Here is a 21,318-nt window from a genome sequence, read left to right as displayed (position 1 = left end):
ACCATGACGGAGATCAACAAAAATACTTTTTGATGATGCAGTTAAAAATCTGGCAGGAAATTTCTCTGTCAGAATTATGTCGTTGTCATTATTCTGTCACGACGAAAACCCTCGAAAATTTGGGAAAGAGAAAAATAACTGATAAATTAGTTAAGTGAGAAGTTTCAAAAAGTAATTTAAAATACGGTAAGTGCAATTAAAAGTTGCGAAATTGTTTAAAGCCTCATTTTACACGTTGTCTTTTCTTTTAGACTTTACAAGTAGGAAAACATTTATTTTCATTAAGTTATCTATCGCAACTGCTGCCATTTTTTAATTTCCCGCGGCCTAAACATACACTGTCACCTCTTTCTCACATTTCTGGACTTTCAAGGACTGTAAACTCAAGAGCTTTAATATTTTATTATACTAAAACAGTAAGAGCCCTAGACTGGACAGGTCACACAAATCGTCTTCACCAGCAACACTGTGACCCAAAACTTTTTGACCTTTATTCAGACCTCTTTTCACTTTATAACCATCAAAACCGTGTCATTACATAGTTGTTAAACTTGAAGTTTATATACAAAAATGTTGGAGACACGAGACATAATATTAATATGTATAATAATTGCATTCGCCGGCTCAGCCTAGTTTAGACACCAGACTGTCGTATATTATAGACTAACACCCTACACTTTATGTTAAAACTATTAACAATGTAACTTTTTGACAATAAACTATTATTATTAATATTCTTCAACTAATTTGAAACCTGGCGCTTGTTCTTTAACTAAACATTCTAGCGCTTAAATTTTTAGATAGCAAGGGTACGCTCAGCAGTGAAGCGTAAAAAACAAGAAGTGATGATGATGACGATGATGATGTAGGAAAAGATTCCTTTTTTACTGAAGTTTTTCCGGAATATTTTTAATTGAATTTTATTACAGATTTAGAAAATAAACCGAAAAATGCTTAAAAAATGTAAAATGATGATAAATAAGAAGAAATGACTGAAAGTAAAGGTGTTAATGTGTCCCAGCTGCCACCCAGTCCCTATTTGAGTGAATTTAATGAATATAGAAGCGGTGGAGGATACATAGTGGGGGAGAGCGAGTGGTATGTGAGGGCACAGGACACCGCGTGCCAAGTCAATGCAAGACAGGATATGTACCCAGTATGCACATGCAGAATGTCGAATGGGAAGCATCGTACACATAAGGTTAAAAGTATTTTAAATAATTAAGAGTTAAATAAACTAAGCATTTCATTAATTTGAATCAGAACTAGAAGTTGAAAGATACAGGCTGGTCGATGTGGTGGGTGGTTCAGTCGATTTTTGTACGCTAATGTTGTTTAAATCATGCAAGTTCATTTTGACCCGGTTCCAGTGGTCGGATTGACGGGTTAGTGTCACTTCGTCTCAAAAGCAGGTCTAAGTAGTAAGTGGTCTAAGAAGCAACTTGTTTCGAGCAACCGTGCAACCTTAAATTTCGAGATTTTATTTCAATATCGGAATAAAAAGTAGCCTATTCCTGACATCCAGCTGTCTACATACAGAATTTCACCCAAACCCAACAACAGACATAATCTCTCTTCCGTTCTGTACATCTTCATCCTTCATCATCTTTTTCTCTTTCTCTTGGTAACTATTAATTTATTATGTTTTATGTACCTACAACAAAGAGTTAAACAATATAAATATATACCTGACCTACTCGCAAACTTTCGCATTAAATTTTATTTATTCATGAAACTTTTTTTTATAAGTATATTTTTTTGTGTGCTTATATTCGGTAGGTCTAAGAATGGGACGTAAACTCTTTTTCATCACACTTGCTCGTAAACAGTGTCGTAACATGTAGGCTACCTTGCTTGCAACCCCACAAACAAAACCCTCGACCTTAATGTGCTTGTCATTAAACCCAAGGTCGGTAAATGAGTCATTGCCTCAAAGGCCTTAAAGGCCGGCAACGCACTTGTGACTCTTCTGGTGTTGCAGGTGTCCATGGGCGACGGTAATCGCTTACCATCAGGCGATCCGCCTGCTCGTTTTCCCCCCATACCATAAAAAAATTGCCCGTACTAATTTTGTTGTCATGAAGCCCAAGGTCGGTAAATGAGTCAATGTCCGTACTGATGCTGCTGCACGCGCTGGCCCACACGCACACGCACGCTGCGGCGCATGCTGCGGGAGGGGGAGGGGGAGGGCGACGCTACCAAGAGCGCAGCCTAAGGTATCGCCAATATTAGGAAAAACTATATTTTTTCTTTTAGATATATAAAATTTTACTCGCAAATGTGATGAAAAATATTGTATGTCGCACTTGCGGTACTAGAATTACGAACATCGACTCATTAATAGACTCTCGTTGGTAATTCCTTATTTACCACCCTTAAGACACAATGTACACTGTACTATTTCATACTTAATTTTGTTTATTTCATTAATATTTCATACTTAGTTTTATTAATTGTTCCTCCATACAGCCGAGGTACTTCAATACCGCCCCGAAACACATCTACGCGTACCATGGCGTGAAGACCAGCTCCAACACGGGCATCGGCGTGAGCAGCATTAAGACCATGAACCGACGGAAGACGCAGAGAGTGTACTTGCCTGATACGGAGGACAGGGGCATTGGGAGCGCTGATCTCTCCAGTTTCTTCATACGGGACCGTAAGTTGATTTAAGGCAATAGATTCTTGACAGATTTTTTTGGCATAATTTTTTATCGCATAGTATCCTTTGGCATAATAGGTTAGATTATTGCGTCAGTTGAATTTTCAAAAATATCGGACATAATGTTTGCCTGGCAGAGATCGCTTAGAGATAAGGTCGCCTATTGCTTACCTTGTAATTTTCTCACAGTGTATCGCTTATTATTTGGTAAGCGACGTCCCGTCACAAATAAGATGCCCTTAAATCCATATTTTGCTTCCTTCCTCTTGGAATATGTAAATGAGATGTGTATTGTACAAATATGATTGTCTGATTTTTAATGTTTTCAAAATATAATCTCTACAAATATCACTTCTCTTTTAAGGAAGATCTGTAGACGATACCGAAAGTTACTACGGTTCCAAGAGAACGTCTTCGAAATGTGTCGGTGGGGCTATAGAAGAACCAACAGGGATAGTGGATGAAAAACTATCACCAATTGTTAAGTGTTGCAATGCTGATACAGGCTCGGAAATGCTTCTTTCAAGTGACCACAATAATAAAGAAGTTAACATAGCAGAAGACAAGCATCCTGTCACTGCTATACCTCAAGTACAATCAATAAATGAATCATACGACGATTCGGGACATGTTGATACGGATGATTTGGGACCAATGCCTAAAGACATATCAAGAGTTATAAAGCCTAGAAGCAAAGCTTACTTAGCTAAGAAAGATACCGATGCTAAGTTTTCCTCTGATTCTCTAATCCAGCATATTCACAATTTAGAACTTTCTAGCACTAACAAACTGAGCCAAGTGTTAGTTGATACTATTGAAAATAAGATAGAAAGAGAATACAGGCAGTTGTTCGAATCTAAATCAAAGCACCAGCATTTGGAATCGCCATCGAAACAAATTCAAAATAAATCTGTACACAAGAGTACGTCATTGTTAAAGAGACGATTTGAAGCGCTACGGAGAAGTCATAAGAAGGAACAAACAAAAAATGAAGTGGTGGTAAAACCGAGCTCCAAAATTCCTAGTCACAAAGATGTTTCTGTAGCATCAGATCCACCATCTCTAGTAGCAAGATCGTACTATATCTCTAAGCCATATAACCCACCAAATTTAGATCCACCCAAAGAGGTGGAGACTGCTAAAAATGAAAGTGATGTATTAACAGTGACAGAGGATGACGAAAGTGGTTACAATCAAGGTGTATTAAGCATGTTCAGACTGTGGAGTAAAAAAATCCATTTGGATGAAAGCGAAAATCCATCAGAGAAACCGTCGCCTATAGCACAGAACGCAACTAAGACGAAGGAGAAAGTTGACAGTAAAGAAGAGAAAAAATCTCAAGGGAAAAAGTTCTTTTTCTTTAAAAGAAAAGAAAAGAGCAAGACTCAATCTGATCAAACACCCTGTAAAAATAAAAAGAGCGTAACAGCTAACAGATGCGAAATAAAAGATACGCTAGTACATCAAGCACCAAAAAAGTCTAACGCTAGACGTTATACCAAAGTACCGAGCAAGCAGGAAGTCATCACTGCGAAGTACGAAGAAGTACTGTGCAAAGCGTGGCTGAGTAAATTCATAACAAATAGTTCTGAGTCTAATGAGAGTGCGAAGATAAGATGGAACAATAACACGTACACTACAAGCAGCAGTACAGTATTTGAGCTCATGGACAATGTGTACAAAGACGCAGGCATAGTTAGACGATCTAAAAGTGCTTCATCAACAACTCACAACAACAATAGATCAACTACAAAACGAGTAAATTTTCTACAACATAACATCGAAGCATGGATGATACCCAAAACTATAACGTGTAGTCCAATGATGATACCAGTGAACAAAAAGAATCCATCGTCAAGAGAAAACTCAAAAAACATTGCAGTGGCAATATCTAAGAACAAGTGGGCTATAGACACAGCGAGAACTTTTTCACGCAGAATAGAATTAGTGCTTCACTCAAACAATATTAGCAAACTTAATAACAAGGAAAGCTCTGACTTTCTTAAAATTGATATACCAAAAGGTTTTTTCTCAGACTCGACGAACAGTGAAGAACATCGATGTCAAATGAGTGATGAACAAGTTTACAAAATCGTAGAGTACGAAACTTTGAAATCTAAATCGGATATCAAAAAAGTCGCTGATCATAATTGCGATCACACCTTTAACGAAATTAGTGTCACTGTCAGTGTCAAAGACAGTAAGAATAATGAATCGAAAGTTCTAGAAACTATTATAAAACGACGGCCTACCCAAAGGGATGTGGTGATCCAGGGCAGTCGCGTGTCTTTTCCGAAGAGATGTGATGTTATTGGAGTAGGAATAATAACACAAATGAAACCTATGTACGTATACTAACATATTATTATATATCTGTTGAACTATGCTATTTAATATCCTATCGAATTTTGTCAGTTTGAGCACTAAGCGTCCTTCTTTTTCTAAATTAGTTACATCAAACAAACTTTTTAATATTTTTTTGTTAAATTAAACATTTTAATACGAGCTTTTTTTTCTGACTGTACTTTTTCTCGTCTTTACTTACATTGTCACCCAAACTACATTTGCATACCAAGTATAACTAAATTTCAAGTCAATCCGACTATTGGAAGTTGGTATGGAAGTATTGGAATTTATCTTTAAAATTTATCTTGCAAGATTTGACTGCAGACAGACAACGGGACAGGTGAAACTAAATAACCGCTTGTATAAAATAGGTTAGTTTCTGTTCAAATACTTTCACTACATTTGTATACATCTAAATTTCAGATTGAAAATGCAAGAAAACTACGTCCAAGAAATTACAGGGCCCAAAGTTTTTACCCTTAAAAAGAAATGCGACTTTGCCGAAAGCTACTTGCAGGATTATTACCGCCAGTGGATACCGCTAGGCATAGACCTCTATTCTACATGCCGCAGCAATACCAAGGTAAAATGCAGTTCTGAAAAGAACTGTGTCCTACCGTTTACACCTGGGGTTGGGGGGTCCAAGTCTTGCCCAAACATCTGCGAAGAATACCGAACTTCCGGGACAATATCCTCCAGCGCAACAGAAACAGATAGCCAATCGTACAGACATTTCATGGACGAAGCTAACAGCAACATATTTTACAGCAAAGTAAAAAAAGACAAGAAACAAAACAATGTGAACAAAAGAGTGTTTCCTAAAGATTCCACGGAAGTTGCCAAGAAAAGGAAAACATATGCTTGCAGCAACAAAGCCAAATGGAGGGACGAGTCAGACGACGAAGATAATCGATGTTGCTATTCGCCAGACTTGGATTCTAGAGGCTCGATGTGCGCTGAGAGAAAACCAAAGAAGAAAAAGTGTAATTCAAAACGCGTCTCACTTCAAGATTATGACTTGTATGATCCGAACAAATGTCAAGAAGTGATAGGCATAATAGCATACAAAGGGGCGGCATGCAAGGCGTATCGAAGTGACGTAAAGTGTCCAAAACACTCTAAGTTAGATCTTGAGCCTTGCGAGATTCAACTGCACGAACCCGACTCAGGCGGGTTGACTACGCCGACAAAGAAGTTTTCACCTTGCCATCAGAAACCGCAAAGTCAAACGGCTACCCCATGCAAAAGGTCCGAAGAATGTTGTGTCCCTATCAACATTCCGCCTTGCCTTAAAAGCGCAATGTGCAAGGAGAATCCACCGGAGCCGCCCCAAAACTGTCAAGAAGCAGCTCCCAGGAAGCAGAGTTGTCCTGCTGAACAGTTCATTAAAAGACCTTCTGAATTTAGTACACCAAGTCATCAAGAGCCTTGTCCAGCTCGTACTTCTGCTGCTCCTATAGCTCAAACGCCTTGCCCGGCTCGTATTTCCATTGCTCCTGCGGTGAGTCAACAGTACAGCAGCCAATGTATGAGGCCAAGAGAGTGTCCTCAAATGTTTCCACCTCCCCCTCCGCCTAATCTTAAGTTCAAGGCAGAAAATGCAAACCAATCTTGTCCAGCCTCATGCACTAGTGGTGAGACAACGTCATTGACCAAACTAACAGGCAAGGGAAAGAAAGAAAAGAAAAAAAAGAAAGAAAAGAAAGGAAAGAAAGAAAATAAAGAAAAGAAGGAGAAGAAAAAGAAAGAGAAAGAAGCTACCTGTGACTGTCCAACGTCTTCAAGTACTTCAAGTAGTTGTTGCTCGTCGAGTTCAGAGCCGGAGTATCCCTGGCCCACCAACAACAAATTGTCTGTGCCGCCTTCGCCGGAGTATTCAAAACTTGAGTGTTCAAAATCACACAAGTCGAGCCATCATTCACACAAACCAGAAAAGGAATGCAAACCAGATTGTGCTAATAGAAGGAAGTTATATAAATATGTTGATTCAGGTTCCCCTCAGCATCCACCGTGTTGTGCGCCTCATAATTATCCACCTTGCCCAGGCCTTGCCCAACCGCACTGCCCTGGTTTGCCACCGGCGTATCCACCAAATTCAGCAGGATATCCACCACATTCAGGAGCGTGCCCGTCAAACCCAGCAGCATGCCAACCACCTCCACCACCATGCCCTCCACCTCCTCCACCATGCCAAGCACCTCCTGCACCACCCCAGTTTCCCCATTACGCCTCACAGAATCCTCCAGTACAGCCTGGCCATGATTGTCATTCACATCAGGGTCCTCCTCCCCCTCCACCCCCCTCTACAAATGCTCACAGTTGTCCGGACTGCCTTGCAAATGCCGCTCCACCCAAGTACCCCAGTAACCATACGGTATATTCGTCTACGGCTGTTATCCCTACACCATACGGTTGTTCTAATTTACCTAGCAATGCACTTCCTGAACGATCGTCTAAGCCTCATCCTATATCTGAAAGCCACTGTCCACCACAAAACCCATGCCCACCTCAGAATCAATATCAGTCTATGATGCAATGCCCACTTCAAAACCAAAGTCCTCCTCAGAACCAATGTCCTCCTCAGCATCAATGTCCTCCGCAAAACCAATGTCCACCTCAGAACCAATGCCCGCCTCAGAACCAGTGTCCCTCACAAAACCAATGCCCCCCTCAGAATCAATGTACATCGCAACCCCAATGTCCACCGCAACCCCAATGTCCACTGCAGAATCAATGTCCTCTTCAGAACCAATGTCCTCCTCAAATTCATTGTCCGCCTCCGAACCAATACCCCCGCCCACATCAATGTTCTCCACAAAGTCCACCTATAAAATCAATTAAAAAACTACCCAAACCACCAAAGCCACCTAAACAAAAAAAGGGAACACCACCGCAATCACGTATGAAACAGAAGTCAAATACGTCCTCGCAATATTGTGTGCCATCGCAATCGTGTATCCCACCGCAACCATGTATGCCACCGCAACCATGTATGCCACCGCAGCCTTGTATGTTACCTTCACCATATGTGGCAACGCCACCATGCATGACAAAGCAACCATCTACGCCATCATCGCAACGATCGACACCAGAATCACAAATACGAGCAGAATGCCAGAAACAATGCAGGAACTACAAGAATAAGTTTGCTGGCCTGTTCCAAAAGAAGAAGAAACCTTGTGGTGAAGAACAGGCAGCTGCAATGTGGTGTAACCAACCAAACTGCGTGACCACTGACATCAAGGGCAACGCTACGCACTTAGTCATAAGAGTAACGAAGAGCTCCAATACTGATAGAAACATGATAATAAGGTGTCCCAAAGAAACTCCTGCAATGATGGGAAATAAAGCGAAACATAGTACTCATGTGGCAACTCTTATTGGAAGCACGTACAAAGCGTCTAATATCTGTAGAGTATCAACTCCAGCGGTTTTAGATGCAGAGGATAAAGCAAGTGCAAGCATCCAGAGCATATCTAACGTAGTCGAGCTCGATTTTACCATAAAAGTCACTCAGGGCGACAAACTGGCCAGAATAGGATTTAAAAGTGATGGAGATACCCAAAAAATTAAAAAGACTGAAGTAATTAAAACTGGTTCAAAAGAAATTTATGTAGTACATCCAAATGAAACACCAGAACAGGTGGCAATTAAAGATCCAAATGATATTAACTTACATGTAGTTATTAAAAATTTCAAACGTACTGAAAAGAACATACCCAGTGATAAAGATTTGAGTGCCCTTCAGAAAAATTTAAATTTTACCAAAACTATCTCTGAGAAGTTTCACACAGTTTCAACAGGGTACAGTGAAATGTCACGGTGTAACATAAAGCAAACAGGAACAGAAACAAGCAATATATTCTCTGTTCATAGAGCCACGTGGGACTTGACTTGCTCTGATGATAAATCTAAGCAAAGTAAAGCTAGCAGAGAATCAAGTAGTCCTAACAAAGAAATGAATACTATGGCTTCTCAGAGTGTTGCAACTACTACAGAAACTCCAAATAAAAGCAAAATTGCACTAGACGAAAAATCTTCCGGAAGTGAACAAGTTATTGAGTCCAAAACTGATGTTGATAGAGAATTCGAACGAGACACTGGTAACTCAGATCAAGAGTGTAGTGAAGAAACATTATCCAACTCACTAATGAGTTCGGATAATTCAAGACCATTCTTAGTTAATATACCGCCTTGGTTAGGTCGAACCAAAACAGAAAGAATAAGAATGCTTAAAATAGCCATTGATAGAGCAGGTAAACTGGAACACGAAGACAAAGATAAATTAGATAAAATAACTAACCTGCTTAACGCTATAGTTAATTCAGACACCGCTGATATTGATAATATACACATTAATTGCAAAGATTCGCCTGAATCTTTGCGTAGCTCGGGCTATAAAGATAGTAATAGTATAAATAACGTTTCTGAAAGCAGTTTAGCGCTAAAGAAAGAAAAACATGATGTCAAATCTGATATTACTAAGAATAAAAGCGAGGAAAGTAAAAAAAGTGGAGATTCTTTGGTAGGCTGTGCTGATTCAGGTTGCCTATGCGCCGTAAAGAAGAAAATTAAAAAACTTGGCCAAGGCGGTTGGTGTTGCTGTCGAAAACCTTTAAAAATAAATATCGAAACAAATTGCGACATTAGAACAAGTGAAGACATATTTGTTCTTGATTATAAAACACCAATTCTAGTAGACCGGGAGACTCAAAGATCGAAATTCATGTTTAGCAGAGCAAACAGTTTCAATTTGTCTATTCATAACTATGCTTGTGAATCTATTGTGCTCAGAAAATCCATTGTTGAGAAGGGATTAGTACATAAGTCGGATTCCGAAGAAATAGACAATGAACTACCAATGACTTCTTCGTCCGATGATAGTCCCGAAGAGGTAGAGGATAGCAAAACAGTACTGAAAATATCGGATGAGAACAAGCTGATCTTGGCTAGTTTGGCACCCACTAAAAATCTAAATCATAGAAAACGAGGACAAAACAACGAAGATAAACCACTAGCTAATTTAGGGATAATAACAGCTGCTGAAGTGTTACAGTGTTACGAAACCAAGAAGGCTGTATTAGAAATTTATGCAGAAAAAACTATTTCCGATGGCAAAGAGCATATCGTAGCCAAACTGCCAAAATTCGCCCGCAAAAAAGAAAGAGAAATATGTGAATATGGAGAAATAACAGTGAACAGGTTGCAAAAAGAAGCGTTGTGTCGTTGATAAAATGAAATGTTTTAGTTCGTGATGTTTAATACTTGGTTTTTCGAGGAAATATATCGTTGTAGTTTTTTTTTAATTTTTTGTTTTATTTGCTGGTCCATGACCAGTTACAGACCGGCCATAGAGCTACCAATTCTGTTTTGTTCTACCTAGAATGGGACAGGAAACAATTTAAATCAGAAGGCTTTGTTTCTACGGCAGGCGATAAAACGAATATCGAAGAAGTATATATTTTGTCCCCGCGTGGGAACTATGGCCCAAGCCCTCTCGTTCTGAGAGGAGGCCTGTGCCCAGCAGTGGGACATATGTAGGCTGAGATGATATATTTTGTCCAATGCATTTTTTATCATTTGCTCTTATTTAGTACCTACAAACTTTCAAAGTATGGGCTGTTAGTGATCACTCAAGACAATAAAACTTGTTGTATGTATCATGTTTTAGATGACGTTGAGAGATACACGCGAAAAGTTGGCCATAGTAAGTTATTCGCCTGCCAAATGCTGCTAAATGTAGAATGCAATACGAAACGTATCACGCTATGAGGGTTTTCACAGAGGAGAAATATCGCTAGATGGCGTTAGTAGCGTGAGGTTCGTTTGACGTTTACTTGTGATTGGTTAAATAACTACTTCTTCTTCTCTTTTAAAATATGGCTTTTCTGGCCTAATTAATAGGACAATTTCGCCAGTGTCAAGGTAAACTCTCTTTGAGAGGCACGTTGTACGGTGATTGTAGTTTTTGCAACTTGACAGTAAAATTCCAGAAACCACGTGGAGACCACATGCGCATTAAAAAATGTTAGACACGAGAGCAATATAGGATTTTGGGATCACTGTTCACTGTTAAGGTTAATCGCCGCATAAAACACTATCAAAATTATACTTCAACTAGCCAAAGAAACAGAAATAGCAAAATTAGATATTGTCTATATCCGCCATCTTCGAATGCTACAAATCGAATCCGTTAAATAACTAAATGAGCCAATCGCAAGCAAACGTCAAACGTCAATGGACCTCACCGATACTAACGCCATCTAGCGATATTTCACCTCTGTGAAAACCCTCTTTACAACTAGCTAGATACTTTGCTTTTGCGATCGCGGTCGCATTTTCGATCTCTTACTACGCTCATCTTGTACCATGTGTTAGAAAGAAGCGGTGAAAACTATTGTGATTCCAAGTTATTAGCCGCAGTAGTAGCCCTTTTCCGTATTGCCAGAGCAACTAATGTGAATAATCCATTCCAAGTGTGTAAAGTAGACAATACGGTATTTGACAACTCCTGAATTTGCCATTTTTGTATATTATTACACTTTAATAAATTTGATTGACATAAACCTTAAACAGACAGTGTTTAGTGAAGAGAAAACTTAAATCAGTTGAAAATTGGATTTATAGCTCTTTCTCAAACGCTTTTCTCCATGCAGCAAGTTTGTAAGGCGCTACTTGCGTGTGACGTCACATGCAAGTATGTCTTTCTCCGTCTAACCTTGAATTTCAAACCTTTATAACTTTGTTATTTGTAAAGGTATAATAAAACATTCTTATTCTTATTTAAAAAAAATGATTCTCTATTCCATAACAGCCATTGTAAAGTTTTAATTTATAATGTCTTATAGACGGAGAGCGGACTGAAAAATTTCGTACCTACTTGATACCGCGATGAAACGCACAATGGTTTCCCATAAAACTGATGCTGAGTCCGAATTTGATAGTCTGCCGCGGCGGAACTTGCCGAAAGTACCAAAAAAATAGTTACTTCCGGTGCTAAAAAAGGGGCGTCATTTAACCCATCTGATACTGAAATAATAGTCATGGCGTCAGTCTATTAAATGATCTAAGTTTTATAATACATATAAAAACTGACAAATGCCGTATAAGGTCTCGGGTCCTCATATCTCTTACACGGCTGATGTCTACGAAACACGTCACAGAATTCGCTCTAGGTACCCACATGGCAAGGATCGCCATTTTCCAGTTTCCAGTGCAAAATTAAAATGACGACTTTTGAGAGGCGCGGAAGCGGTGTAGACTATCTCGCTCTACCTTGGTCAAGGGTTAGAGCCGACACAGTTTGGAAGATCACACTTGAGTCACAGGCAAAGAAAAAAAACAAATCATAATAAATTACTTTTATTCTCTCATCTTTAAAAACACATATTACAAAAATAAAAAAGATGGTAACATAATTCAGGACACCATTAAAAAATGACTAAGAAAATGTTTCAATTTTCAAATTATTTAAATTATAAAAAAACATGCATTGGTATTACAACAATAATTATATAAATGGACGGATCTTTTCTGAAAATAAATTATTTTATTTAAGTATCTAATAAATGCTTAATTACTTAGCAGTGATGACGTAAAATCAACCTTTTACCTTTGGCATAGAGTCGTCTTCGCCGACCTCCTTCAAAGTCGTGTCTGTGAAATAATAAATAAAATTAAACAAAAGGTCAATCTGGAACCTGATATCAAGGTTAAGAAGGAAAATTGAAGACCATAATTATTAAAGTTCTTAATAAGTAAAATAATTTCAGTTTTTCTTTCATAAAAAAAATTTTTTAGGATTCCGTTCCCGTATGGAAGGGTTCCCGAGATCTTGTTTCTACGCCTCCTCTGTCTGTATTTCCGTATATATTAAATGAACACTTGTTATTTCCAAAATGTGTACGATCAAAGAGTGCAAAAAATAGAAAAAAAGGAAAGCAGATTTTTTTAACAGTTAAACCTTCACCTACAAAGCATGCAATGTGAACAAACAAAACAGAAACCATTTTTGTGATCACTTACCTTAAATTAATACCTACATTTAATTTTAGACACAAACAAAATGTGCATTTAATGTTAGGCACAAACAAAATGTGCATTTTATTATTGACTTGACGTATAATATTACTTAGTATAAAGTTCAGTTTAGATCAGAAGTTCCCAAACTTATTTCGTCGAACGCCCTCTTTGAAAGAAGTTATTTGTAGCGCCTCCATCTTTTTCAACTTAAAAACTCCATAACATATTAGTCTCACCTAATGAAGGCACAAAGGTGAAGATTTTTTCTAGGCTCCTTACCACCCCCATGTAGACCTCCAGCGCCCACAAGGGGGCGTTTTCGCCCACTTTAGGAAAGGCTGGTTTAGACTATCAAGAAAAATGGTGCAAGTGGTTTAAGTATAATAAAATAATAAATCAATAAGCTCAAGTGATCAATCTAGCGCAGCAATGTCTGTCATGCTACTTGCACGATTTTTCTTGCAGGTCTAAACTGGGCCTTATACAAAACGTAACTGGATTACTAATGTATGGGCAAAAAACTTTTCCCAAAGTATCACATCCCAAAATATTTTACTCAAATTATCATTTGGCAAAAAATCATTTGCTAAAACAACTTATCGCAATTTTATGGTTAGTATTTTTTTTTGGCAAATTATTGTTTAAAAAATAATTACTTAGTCATATAGTCATGTATCATATTACCGAGTATTTTAGTCAAATGTATCGTTTGGCATAACGTACTCTTCCCAAATTATTGCATGACATAATAACTTACTTTTCTGATAGCAGGTCGTTTCTGTGGGGGACGCAGTTATAACCTAAGTTTTAATAAAATTTGACAATGTAAAATTATGCCAAATAATAATGCTGATGCTAAAGATTCGTTTGGGAACTAAGTACCTAATAAATAAGTTTTTTGGGAAGTGAAATTTGGCGAAAAATATTTTGCCGAAACGGCAGTACACAACATAACTATAGGCAAATGCGTGTTCCTTTTTCATTTTTTTTTCAGACTTCCGCTAAGTTTTGACCAAGCATTTTATGTTGTGTTTGTGAAAGTTGGCTCTGTGTTATACACTGTAGACTACCTAATCCTGTATACCTACCTACCTACTTGATGATTTGTTTGTTTTTTTTTAAACCTAAAACATGGAAATGGAGAAAGGCAGGTATTTATTGGCCAAGGGTAAATACGCCCGGGTACAGATAAAAAAAAAATGTATTTTCCCTTCTAATTGCTTGGGAACTCCGTATTTATGCGTTGATCGGGAAAGGCTGCAGAGCCTCGAACACCGTTGTAGAGTTGCTTGTTTAACAGCAGGGCTAATACGAAATGCGAAGTTCGTGTCGTTCGGTCACTCTGACACTTATACTATTTAATACGAGAGCGAGAGGGACGGTACGATACGAACTTCGATTTTCGAACTTCGGAGTAGGCCCTCTGCTCTGTTGTTAACCAGATAAATTTTGGTGAGTGTGCGCAGGCAGGAATTACATGATTTAATTCCTCCATCCCCATTTTAACAACGGACATCCAGCCGGAGAATAGCATTCCATTGTCCATTTTTCCGCACGAAGCGGTTCGCTTCATCTTTCATAGTACGAACTGCTATAAGAAATCTATACTCTAAAATCGAGCGTCCCCCCGCCCTCTAAAATGTAAACTATTGGGTGGAAAAATTTGAAAAAATTCAGGATGGTAGTAAGTACATCAAATTTACAAGGAAAATTATAACGGATAAGAGTGCTTGAGAATTATTACTATACTTCAGGAATAAATAGCAGCCTAAGGTATAAAATATACCTACACTTGGAAGATTCCGTACACAATACGAAATCCTTAGAAAAATATTATTATTTTTTTAGTAATGGCTACGGAACCCTATCCTGGGAGTGTCTGACACGCTTTTGGCTGGTTTAATTTTAATAAATTATCTGGGACGGAATGTTTATGCTCGTGTAGGAGTGAAAGAGAAAGGTAAAACGTTGTTCTTTGATATGGACAAAGGCAAAGTGACGCCTAAATCAACCATTTTAGTATCTTATAAAATTAAAACAGATAAAAATAAAAATCTTCTTCTGAATACACGTTTATTAAACCTTCACGATATACAGATAAGTACATGCTCTTTAACAATACAATACACAGGTAATACAATAGTATAGCGCTAGCAAATTTCAACAAGACATTACAAAATTCTGTACATTTCGTATAAATTAAGCAACAACAATAAGAATAATAAAATACTACCGCGTAAACCTTAGCCGCCATTTTGTTTGAATTGACAGAGCAGGCCGTATGTTCCAATGTTCTTTGCCTTAAGATTGGTTAGAATAAATTGTCAATAGGACCTGTCTATGGCAGGGCTTGCCAAACCGTCGCGACATTGTCCCAGGAGCGTTGCGATCTCTTTTTATTACCCGACTGCCCGAAGGAGGGTTATGTTTTTCGAGCGTATGTATGTAGGTATATATGTATGTATGTAAGTATGTATGTATGTATGTATGTGGGTATGTATGTCCATTTCTTCGGTCCGCGCTGCGGCCTAATTTTTATGCTTATGTTTTGATTTCGTTCTTATTCTCTAATAAAAATTATAAATGTCCAAATAGTGTTTTTCTGATAACCTGTCACTAGGCTAGTACCTAACCTACTAAAATATTATATATTTTTGGGGGCGGGTTGAGGGGCGTCGTAAAAAAATGGTGAAGTCACAGATGGGCGTCACAGTACAGATAAGTTTGGGAAGCCCTGGTCTATGGTATTAATTTTACGATGATACCTGACGGGCTATTTTGAAATTCGAAGTTGGTATTATGTCGACCCTTTTACATGGCTATTAAATTCTATTAGAATGAGCGGGCCGCCACTGGGTCTATTGCGTAACGTTTCTAAATCTGACGCTCGCGATCGCAATCAAATTACAGTTTTCAGATACAAAAAGGTTTTGACGCTTTGTACCAGATTCGAAAGACGCCAGATTCGCGGAACGCCACATTCGCAGAACGCCAGATTTGCATAATGCCAGATTTTCATATTCGCAGTATACCAGATTCGCAGATTGCCAGATTCGCAGAATGCCAGACTCTTTTCTTGTCAGCATTATTTACCATTTTTCGGCTCAGGCTCGTTCTGTCTGTTTCCTAAAATGTCTGCTTCTCAAAATTGCCTTCTCCCAACAAACATCTCTTTCCTATAATGTCTGCTATTTTGTTTCCTATGATGGCTCTTTCCTAGCTTTGTGCTTATAACTACTAAATTGCATTTTAACTCATACGTTTATAGGCCGGGTTGATGATTGTGCGAATATCTGGCATTCTGCGAATCTGGCGTTCTGCGAATCTGGCGTTCTGCGAATCTGGCATTACGCGAATCTGGCGTTTTTCGAATCTCTCTGAAACTGAAAGAGGGATGATTTTTAGGGTTCCTTATTTTTAGACGAAAATGTGCTGTCACTGGTATTAGGTATCGTAATCGTAAAGACTACCATAATATTACATTATCAAGGTGACTTTACGTGATTATATTTTTTATTATTCTTATGCAACAATTTATGCTATTTGAACGCCCTTTATGTTAATTAAAGAGATTATTTAAATCACAAACTTATACGAGTCGGTGGTCAAAAGTAGAACTAACCGAAATTCATACTAAACGTCACTTTTCACCATTTTCACACAGAAGACAGCGCCCCATAACAAACTCGTTTAAGTTTGTGAAAAAGTTAGGTTATATTTTTAATTTACCGCGTTTTTTGTCGTAAAATGGGATAATTCGACTAAATATGAGCAAATAGAGCTTAATATACAAGTAATTATTGCGTTTAGTATATTTTTGAGGTAAACAAATTTGTTAAGGCGTTTATAATTAAACCTTAATAAAATCATCTTGTAGGTACTAAATGCGGAATAACTAAAATAAATCAGATCTTTATAATATTATTGCTTCAGGCTGATTACAAAGTATAATATAATTTGTTGGAACAACATGTTACTGTTTTTGCTCAGCGCCATCTATCTTTTAATAAAATTACTTAAATAAATTGCATTGATATAATTGACCTACTTAAACTCTATGCAAATATAAAATAGCACGGCTGTAAACTGTAAAGGCTACCTAATTATTTAGTAAATAATTATGTTGAAACGGCTGTCTGTTCAAGTTCGTTAACATGGTGTCCCAAAATTCAACGATAACTTAGTAACAGGCGAGAAGTCAAGTTATACCAGTTCTGTTTATAAGTAAGAAAAGAATATACTTTCTTTAAAAGATTATATTTTTTCCATACCTGTGTCCGTATTGTCTAACGCTTTGGCGCTCGCGATTGCATTTACCATCTCTTTGTTTTTTTTAAATTAAATAGCTGGAAAACGTGCATGATGGTAAGTGATCACCGCCACCCATGGACGGACACCTACAGAATTATTAGGACTGCGGGAGCGTTGCCGGACTAAAGGTGAGAGGGAGAGACGGGGGAGAGTGGGGGAAGGGGGAGGGGAGTTGGGCCTTTCTACTCTCATCCGTAACCTATACCGTGTCATGGAAAGAAATGGTGAAAACGATGGCATTAGATAATAAAGTCTCTGGTATAACTTGACCCCGCGCCTGGTGTAAGGTTACTGTTGAATTTTGAACAGTATATACTTAATATATGCGTTCGCGACATTGAGCGCGCAAAGCTGTTTCCACCAGAGATATGCGGGGATGTGCTATGAGGAATGTGTTTGTCATGAACATCAATCAATAGAATAGACGGTTCATTTCCCTATCCTCGCTCAGCGCATCTCTATTAGAAACAGAAGGGCTACTACGAAATTCGAAAATCGAAGTTTGTGTCGTGCCGTCCCTCACACTCTCGTGTTAAACAATATAAACGTCAGCGGGACGGCTAGATAAGAAGTTCGAAATTCGCACTTTATGTTTCGCGTTAACCAAAGTTAACGACACATTTCTCGCACATCTTAACACAGCTTAAGTTCGAAAATAAATGTTTTAAGAGCGTTTATACCTGCTGGGCTGCCAACGTTGCATTTTTGTTAGTTTTTCTCGATTATTCCATAAAAATTGAATGGAAATTAAAAATGTGGTCTGATAGAACACTTTTTAATATTGAAGTTAATATGTCCACTCGAATAATTATTCGTTAGACTTTTATTATCAGACCACATTTTTAATTTTCATTCAATTTTTATGGAATAATCGAGAAAAACTAACAAAAATGCAACGTTGCCAGCTCAGCAGGTATAAACGCTCTTAATGGCCGTTTTCAATAAATAAGTTATTTCTTGAGCCATTCAAATAACTTAAATTATTTAAATAAAGCGTCATCAGCTCTTCCTATGAACCTGTGAAAAGTGACTAGGTACTCATTTTATTTTGTACTCTGATTAAGTACTAGTTTTACTCTTGTTTTACTCTTAGTCCGGGACACCGTTCCATTGACATATTTTTTTTGTATTCTCCCACAGATTTTGTTTTAGTGTTTTAGACATGGGTAAGCTCGACCTAGAGAAATTATCTGATTCACCAAATCCACCTTCATTTTTTTGTTGCGTTTGGGGTTGAGTCGCCTAATTTTTAAAATTTTATATTAGGCGCTTTTTAGCTTTAAAATTGGAATCAACTACGCCTATCAACTCCAACTCCAGACCTCCTAGAATAAGGGCTTGGAAAATCCGCTCTTAACACCTTTTACAACAGACTTCTACGTAATTTTGCATTATTAAAGTTTTCATGTTGCTTTTTGTTATCAGAATGAAACATTTTGAGTTTCGTCACTCTTCACTGATGCAAAGGGATAACATTATGATTTCTTAGGAGATTCCGACTTAAGTGTAACATTTACAAAATATAAAAACTATTTTTTCTCAAATTTTAAGAAATAACTATGGCCTTCTTCGCTTACAATATTTTTTTTTAACTAATCTATTAATAAAAGAAACAATTATCATTATGATTTTAAAGCAAATGCAGAAGAAAATGAATTGATGAATCAGTTCTTTTGTACAATTAAATGCATTAAAACCACTATAATAATGTTAAGTAATAAAAAATAGCACAATAAACACATATTATAATCAAACTTATAATAATGAAAATGTGTATAAGCTTTGAAAAGTAATTCATTCCACTTTCATTTAAATTAAAGTGGTAAGAATCATTTTGCTCTTACATTAGGAATTATACGTACTGAATAATGACAATTGACAACTCATATTTTATTGCTTGTATATTAGCTGCATGAAATGAAATTTTATTTACATGTATTACATATTTGATCATGTATTATTTTATGAGATTAAAATATAATTTGAAAATGGCTCAATGGACAAAGATTTTACGCAAGGGAATATTTAGGTTACTATAAAGTTGGCTGCCATAAACCTTTTACTGAATCATTAACTTGTCATGTGTCTCTCCCACATTGATTTGCTCTAATCAAATGGCAACATCAGCGGCAAAATGGCGGGAAGAAAAGCTTGTTTTTTTATATTTTACTTTGCGCGAGACAAAAAAAGTGACTGTAAATATAAACAAGAAATCTCCATTATCTCGTAGACAATGGTGTCAAAAAGTTAAGGGCTATTGTAGTGGTCAGGACACGTGATAAGTTAAGATTCGAAAACAAAAATTTACTTCAAAAAAAAGTAATACGCACGCATGGTTGTCAACTATCAACTTTCATCTTTAGCACCATATTATAAAGTGATATCGGAAAAAATATTTGAATCATGAATAGGCACAGATTCAATTACATAAATAGTAGGTTACATTTTATAGTTGCACTTTTTTACCTTGAACCTTTTTATTCTTGATCATGAAATTCATGAATCATGACAAGAATCACTGGTGATTATTTGTAGTGATTTTCATTTTCGCGTTTATACGCCTGATGTTATTGTCATTTATTTATTCAAGATTTCAAATACACATGAATTTAGATGATCTGTGAAGGGATTGTTCTATTTAATGTTATATTTTACAAATTCAAAAAATAAAAAAAAAAACGAATTAGGTATATTGTCATCCAAATCTAATCTTCATAAAGTTCAATAGACGAAATCCAACTTAAACTTGTTCCAAAGATACGTAAACTAACTAACTAAGCAGTGAAGTTAAATATTGTTAGAAGTTAGAAATACTGTTAGAACAGTTGCAACAATACACAGATCATCTGAACTTTTGGCCGAAGTAGTACTTTAACTAATTTTAATTAGTTTTATTCACACAAACATTCACTTAAATATAGATTCATCAAATTTTATTAAGCCGCTTATAACCTTGTGGCTGCATGTTGTATATAGCCTACATTCACAAAATGACAGAAAAACTTTGAACGTCTGAAATTAGCCGTAAAAAAAACAAAAAAAAACAATAAATATTCATTTTCAATAAGTTTTCAATACACAGTTTGCATTTATCCTTAGCAACCCAAAAGGGTTCAAACATCAGGGTATCATGTTCAAACTCCGAAGAAAGTATAACTATACTTTAACAATACTTTTCCTTCTGCACCTGATGTACTTCGTACGTGGATATTTTGACATTTGACATTTCCGATGTCAGATGAGTTATTTCAACCTGTAGTAAAAAAATAAAATATAGTGTTATTTAAAGATATAAATTAAAAAGGGACAATGCTATTTTAAAAAGGAAGTAAATAAATATTAAATGTGAAGACAGTCATGACCTGATGCTATATTTTGTGACGCGCTCGTAATTACAATCGATTCTCCATCTTTTTCAACCACAATCTCAAAACGATTGACAGATGGAAAAAGTGATTGCAATTGTGAGCGCGATTAACAATAAGCGTACCGTTGTCCAGTTCTACAATCTGTCTCTTGAAATCGTACATTATTAGGACAAAACATGACAATAAGGTAAAATGAGATAGCGTTTATTGTTAGCACATGCTAAATATTTATAGATTCTACATCGGATCTCATGTAGTTAACATTTGTGGTTATTCCTTCTCATTTTAACCATGCATGTAGAACTAACCATTCCAATAGTATAATTTTTTTCTTTTTTTTTAACTATACACATTATGAATGTAACACGAAAAAAAATCTCGTCAGTTTTTGCAACAGTATTTTCACAAGATTCTAAATTAATAACACATGCTTTGATAATATTATGTCTACTTACATAAAATTAGGAATTATGTACAAAATTATACTTACCATTTGATTATATTAAGCACTTAAACACTATTTCGCTTAAAGCCAATTCAGTTTCGTAAGCTGGAAGCGATTTCTACCATTTTAGTAGTTTTTATGCCAATTGGCAACATCAGCGGCAA

General features: G+C 36.9%; 2 protein-coding genes across 6 annotated transcripts in view; one reads left to right on the top strand and one right to left on the bottom strand.

The window, feature by feature from the left end:
- Positions 1-82: 82 nt before the first annotated feature.
- Positions 83-10,314, top strand: LOC141443471 (uncharacterized). Its single transcript, XM_074108789.1, has 5 exons — positions 83-186; positions 930-1,201; positions 2,470-2,659; positions 3,027-5,007; positions 5,432-10,314. Exons 2-5 carry the CDS (start codon positions 989-991, stop codon positions 10,236-10,238), a joined length of 7,191 nt encoding a protein of 2,396 aa, XP_073964890.1. The 5' UTR covers positions 83-186; positions 930-988; the 3' UTR covers positions 10,239-10,314.
- Positions 10,315-12,354: 2,040 nt separating this feature from the next.
- The window catches only part of PIP5K59B (Phosphatidylinositol 4-phosphate 5-kinase 59B), a 108,777-nt gene continuing 99,813 nt past the window's right edge, over positions 12,355-21,318 (bottom strand). For 2 of the 5 annotated variants that reach the window (XM_074108785.1, XM_074108786.1), the window contains one exon: positions 14,902-20,594. In XM_074108785.1, coding sequence (XP_073964886.1) covers positions 20,505-20,594 — 90 coding nt within the window. In that variant the 3' untranslated portion in view covers positions 14,902-20,504. Of the gene's footprint in view, positions 12,665-14,900; positions 20,595-21,318 lie in introns of those variants that run through there. The other 3 variants (XM_074108784.1, XM_074108782.1, XM_074108788.1) reach the window with 3 other exon arrangements.

Source organism: Choristoneura fumiferana, chromosome 27 (genome assembly GCF_025370935.1).
Source record: "Choristoneura fumiferana chromosome 27, NRCan_CFum_1, whole genome shotgun sequence".
NCBI lineage: Eukaryota > Metazoa > Arthropoda > Insecta > Lepidoptera > Tortricidae > Choristoneura > Choristoneura fumiferana.
This window is presented reverse-complemented; position numbering and strand designations above follow the sequence as displayed.

What these genes read in the sequence shown, in the direction of transcription:
- LOC141443471 (XM_074108789.1), top strand. Translation starts at nt 989, where the DNA reads ATGACTGAAAGTAAAGGTGTTAATGTGTCCCAGCTGCCACCCAGTCCC. An exon ending in CAGTTTCTTCATACGGGACC is followed by an intron (nt 2,660 to 3,026) that starts GTAAGTTGATTT and finishes TTCTCTTTTAAG; the next exon opens with GAAGATCTGTAGACGATACC. An exon ending in ATAACACAAATGAAACCTAT is followed by an intron (nt 5,008 to 5,431) that starts GTACGTATACTA and finishes TCTAAATTTCAG; the next exon opens with ATTGAAAATGCAAGAAAACT.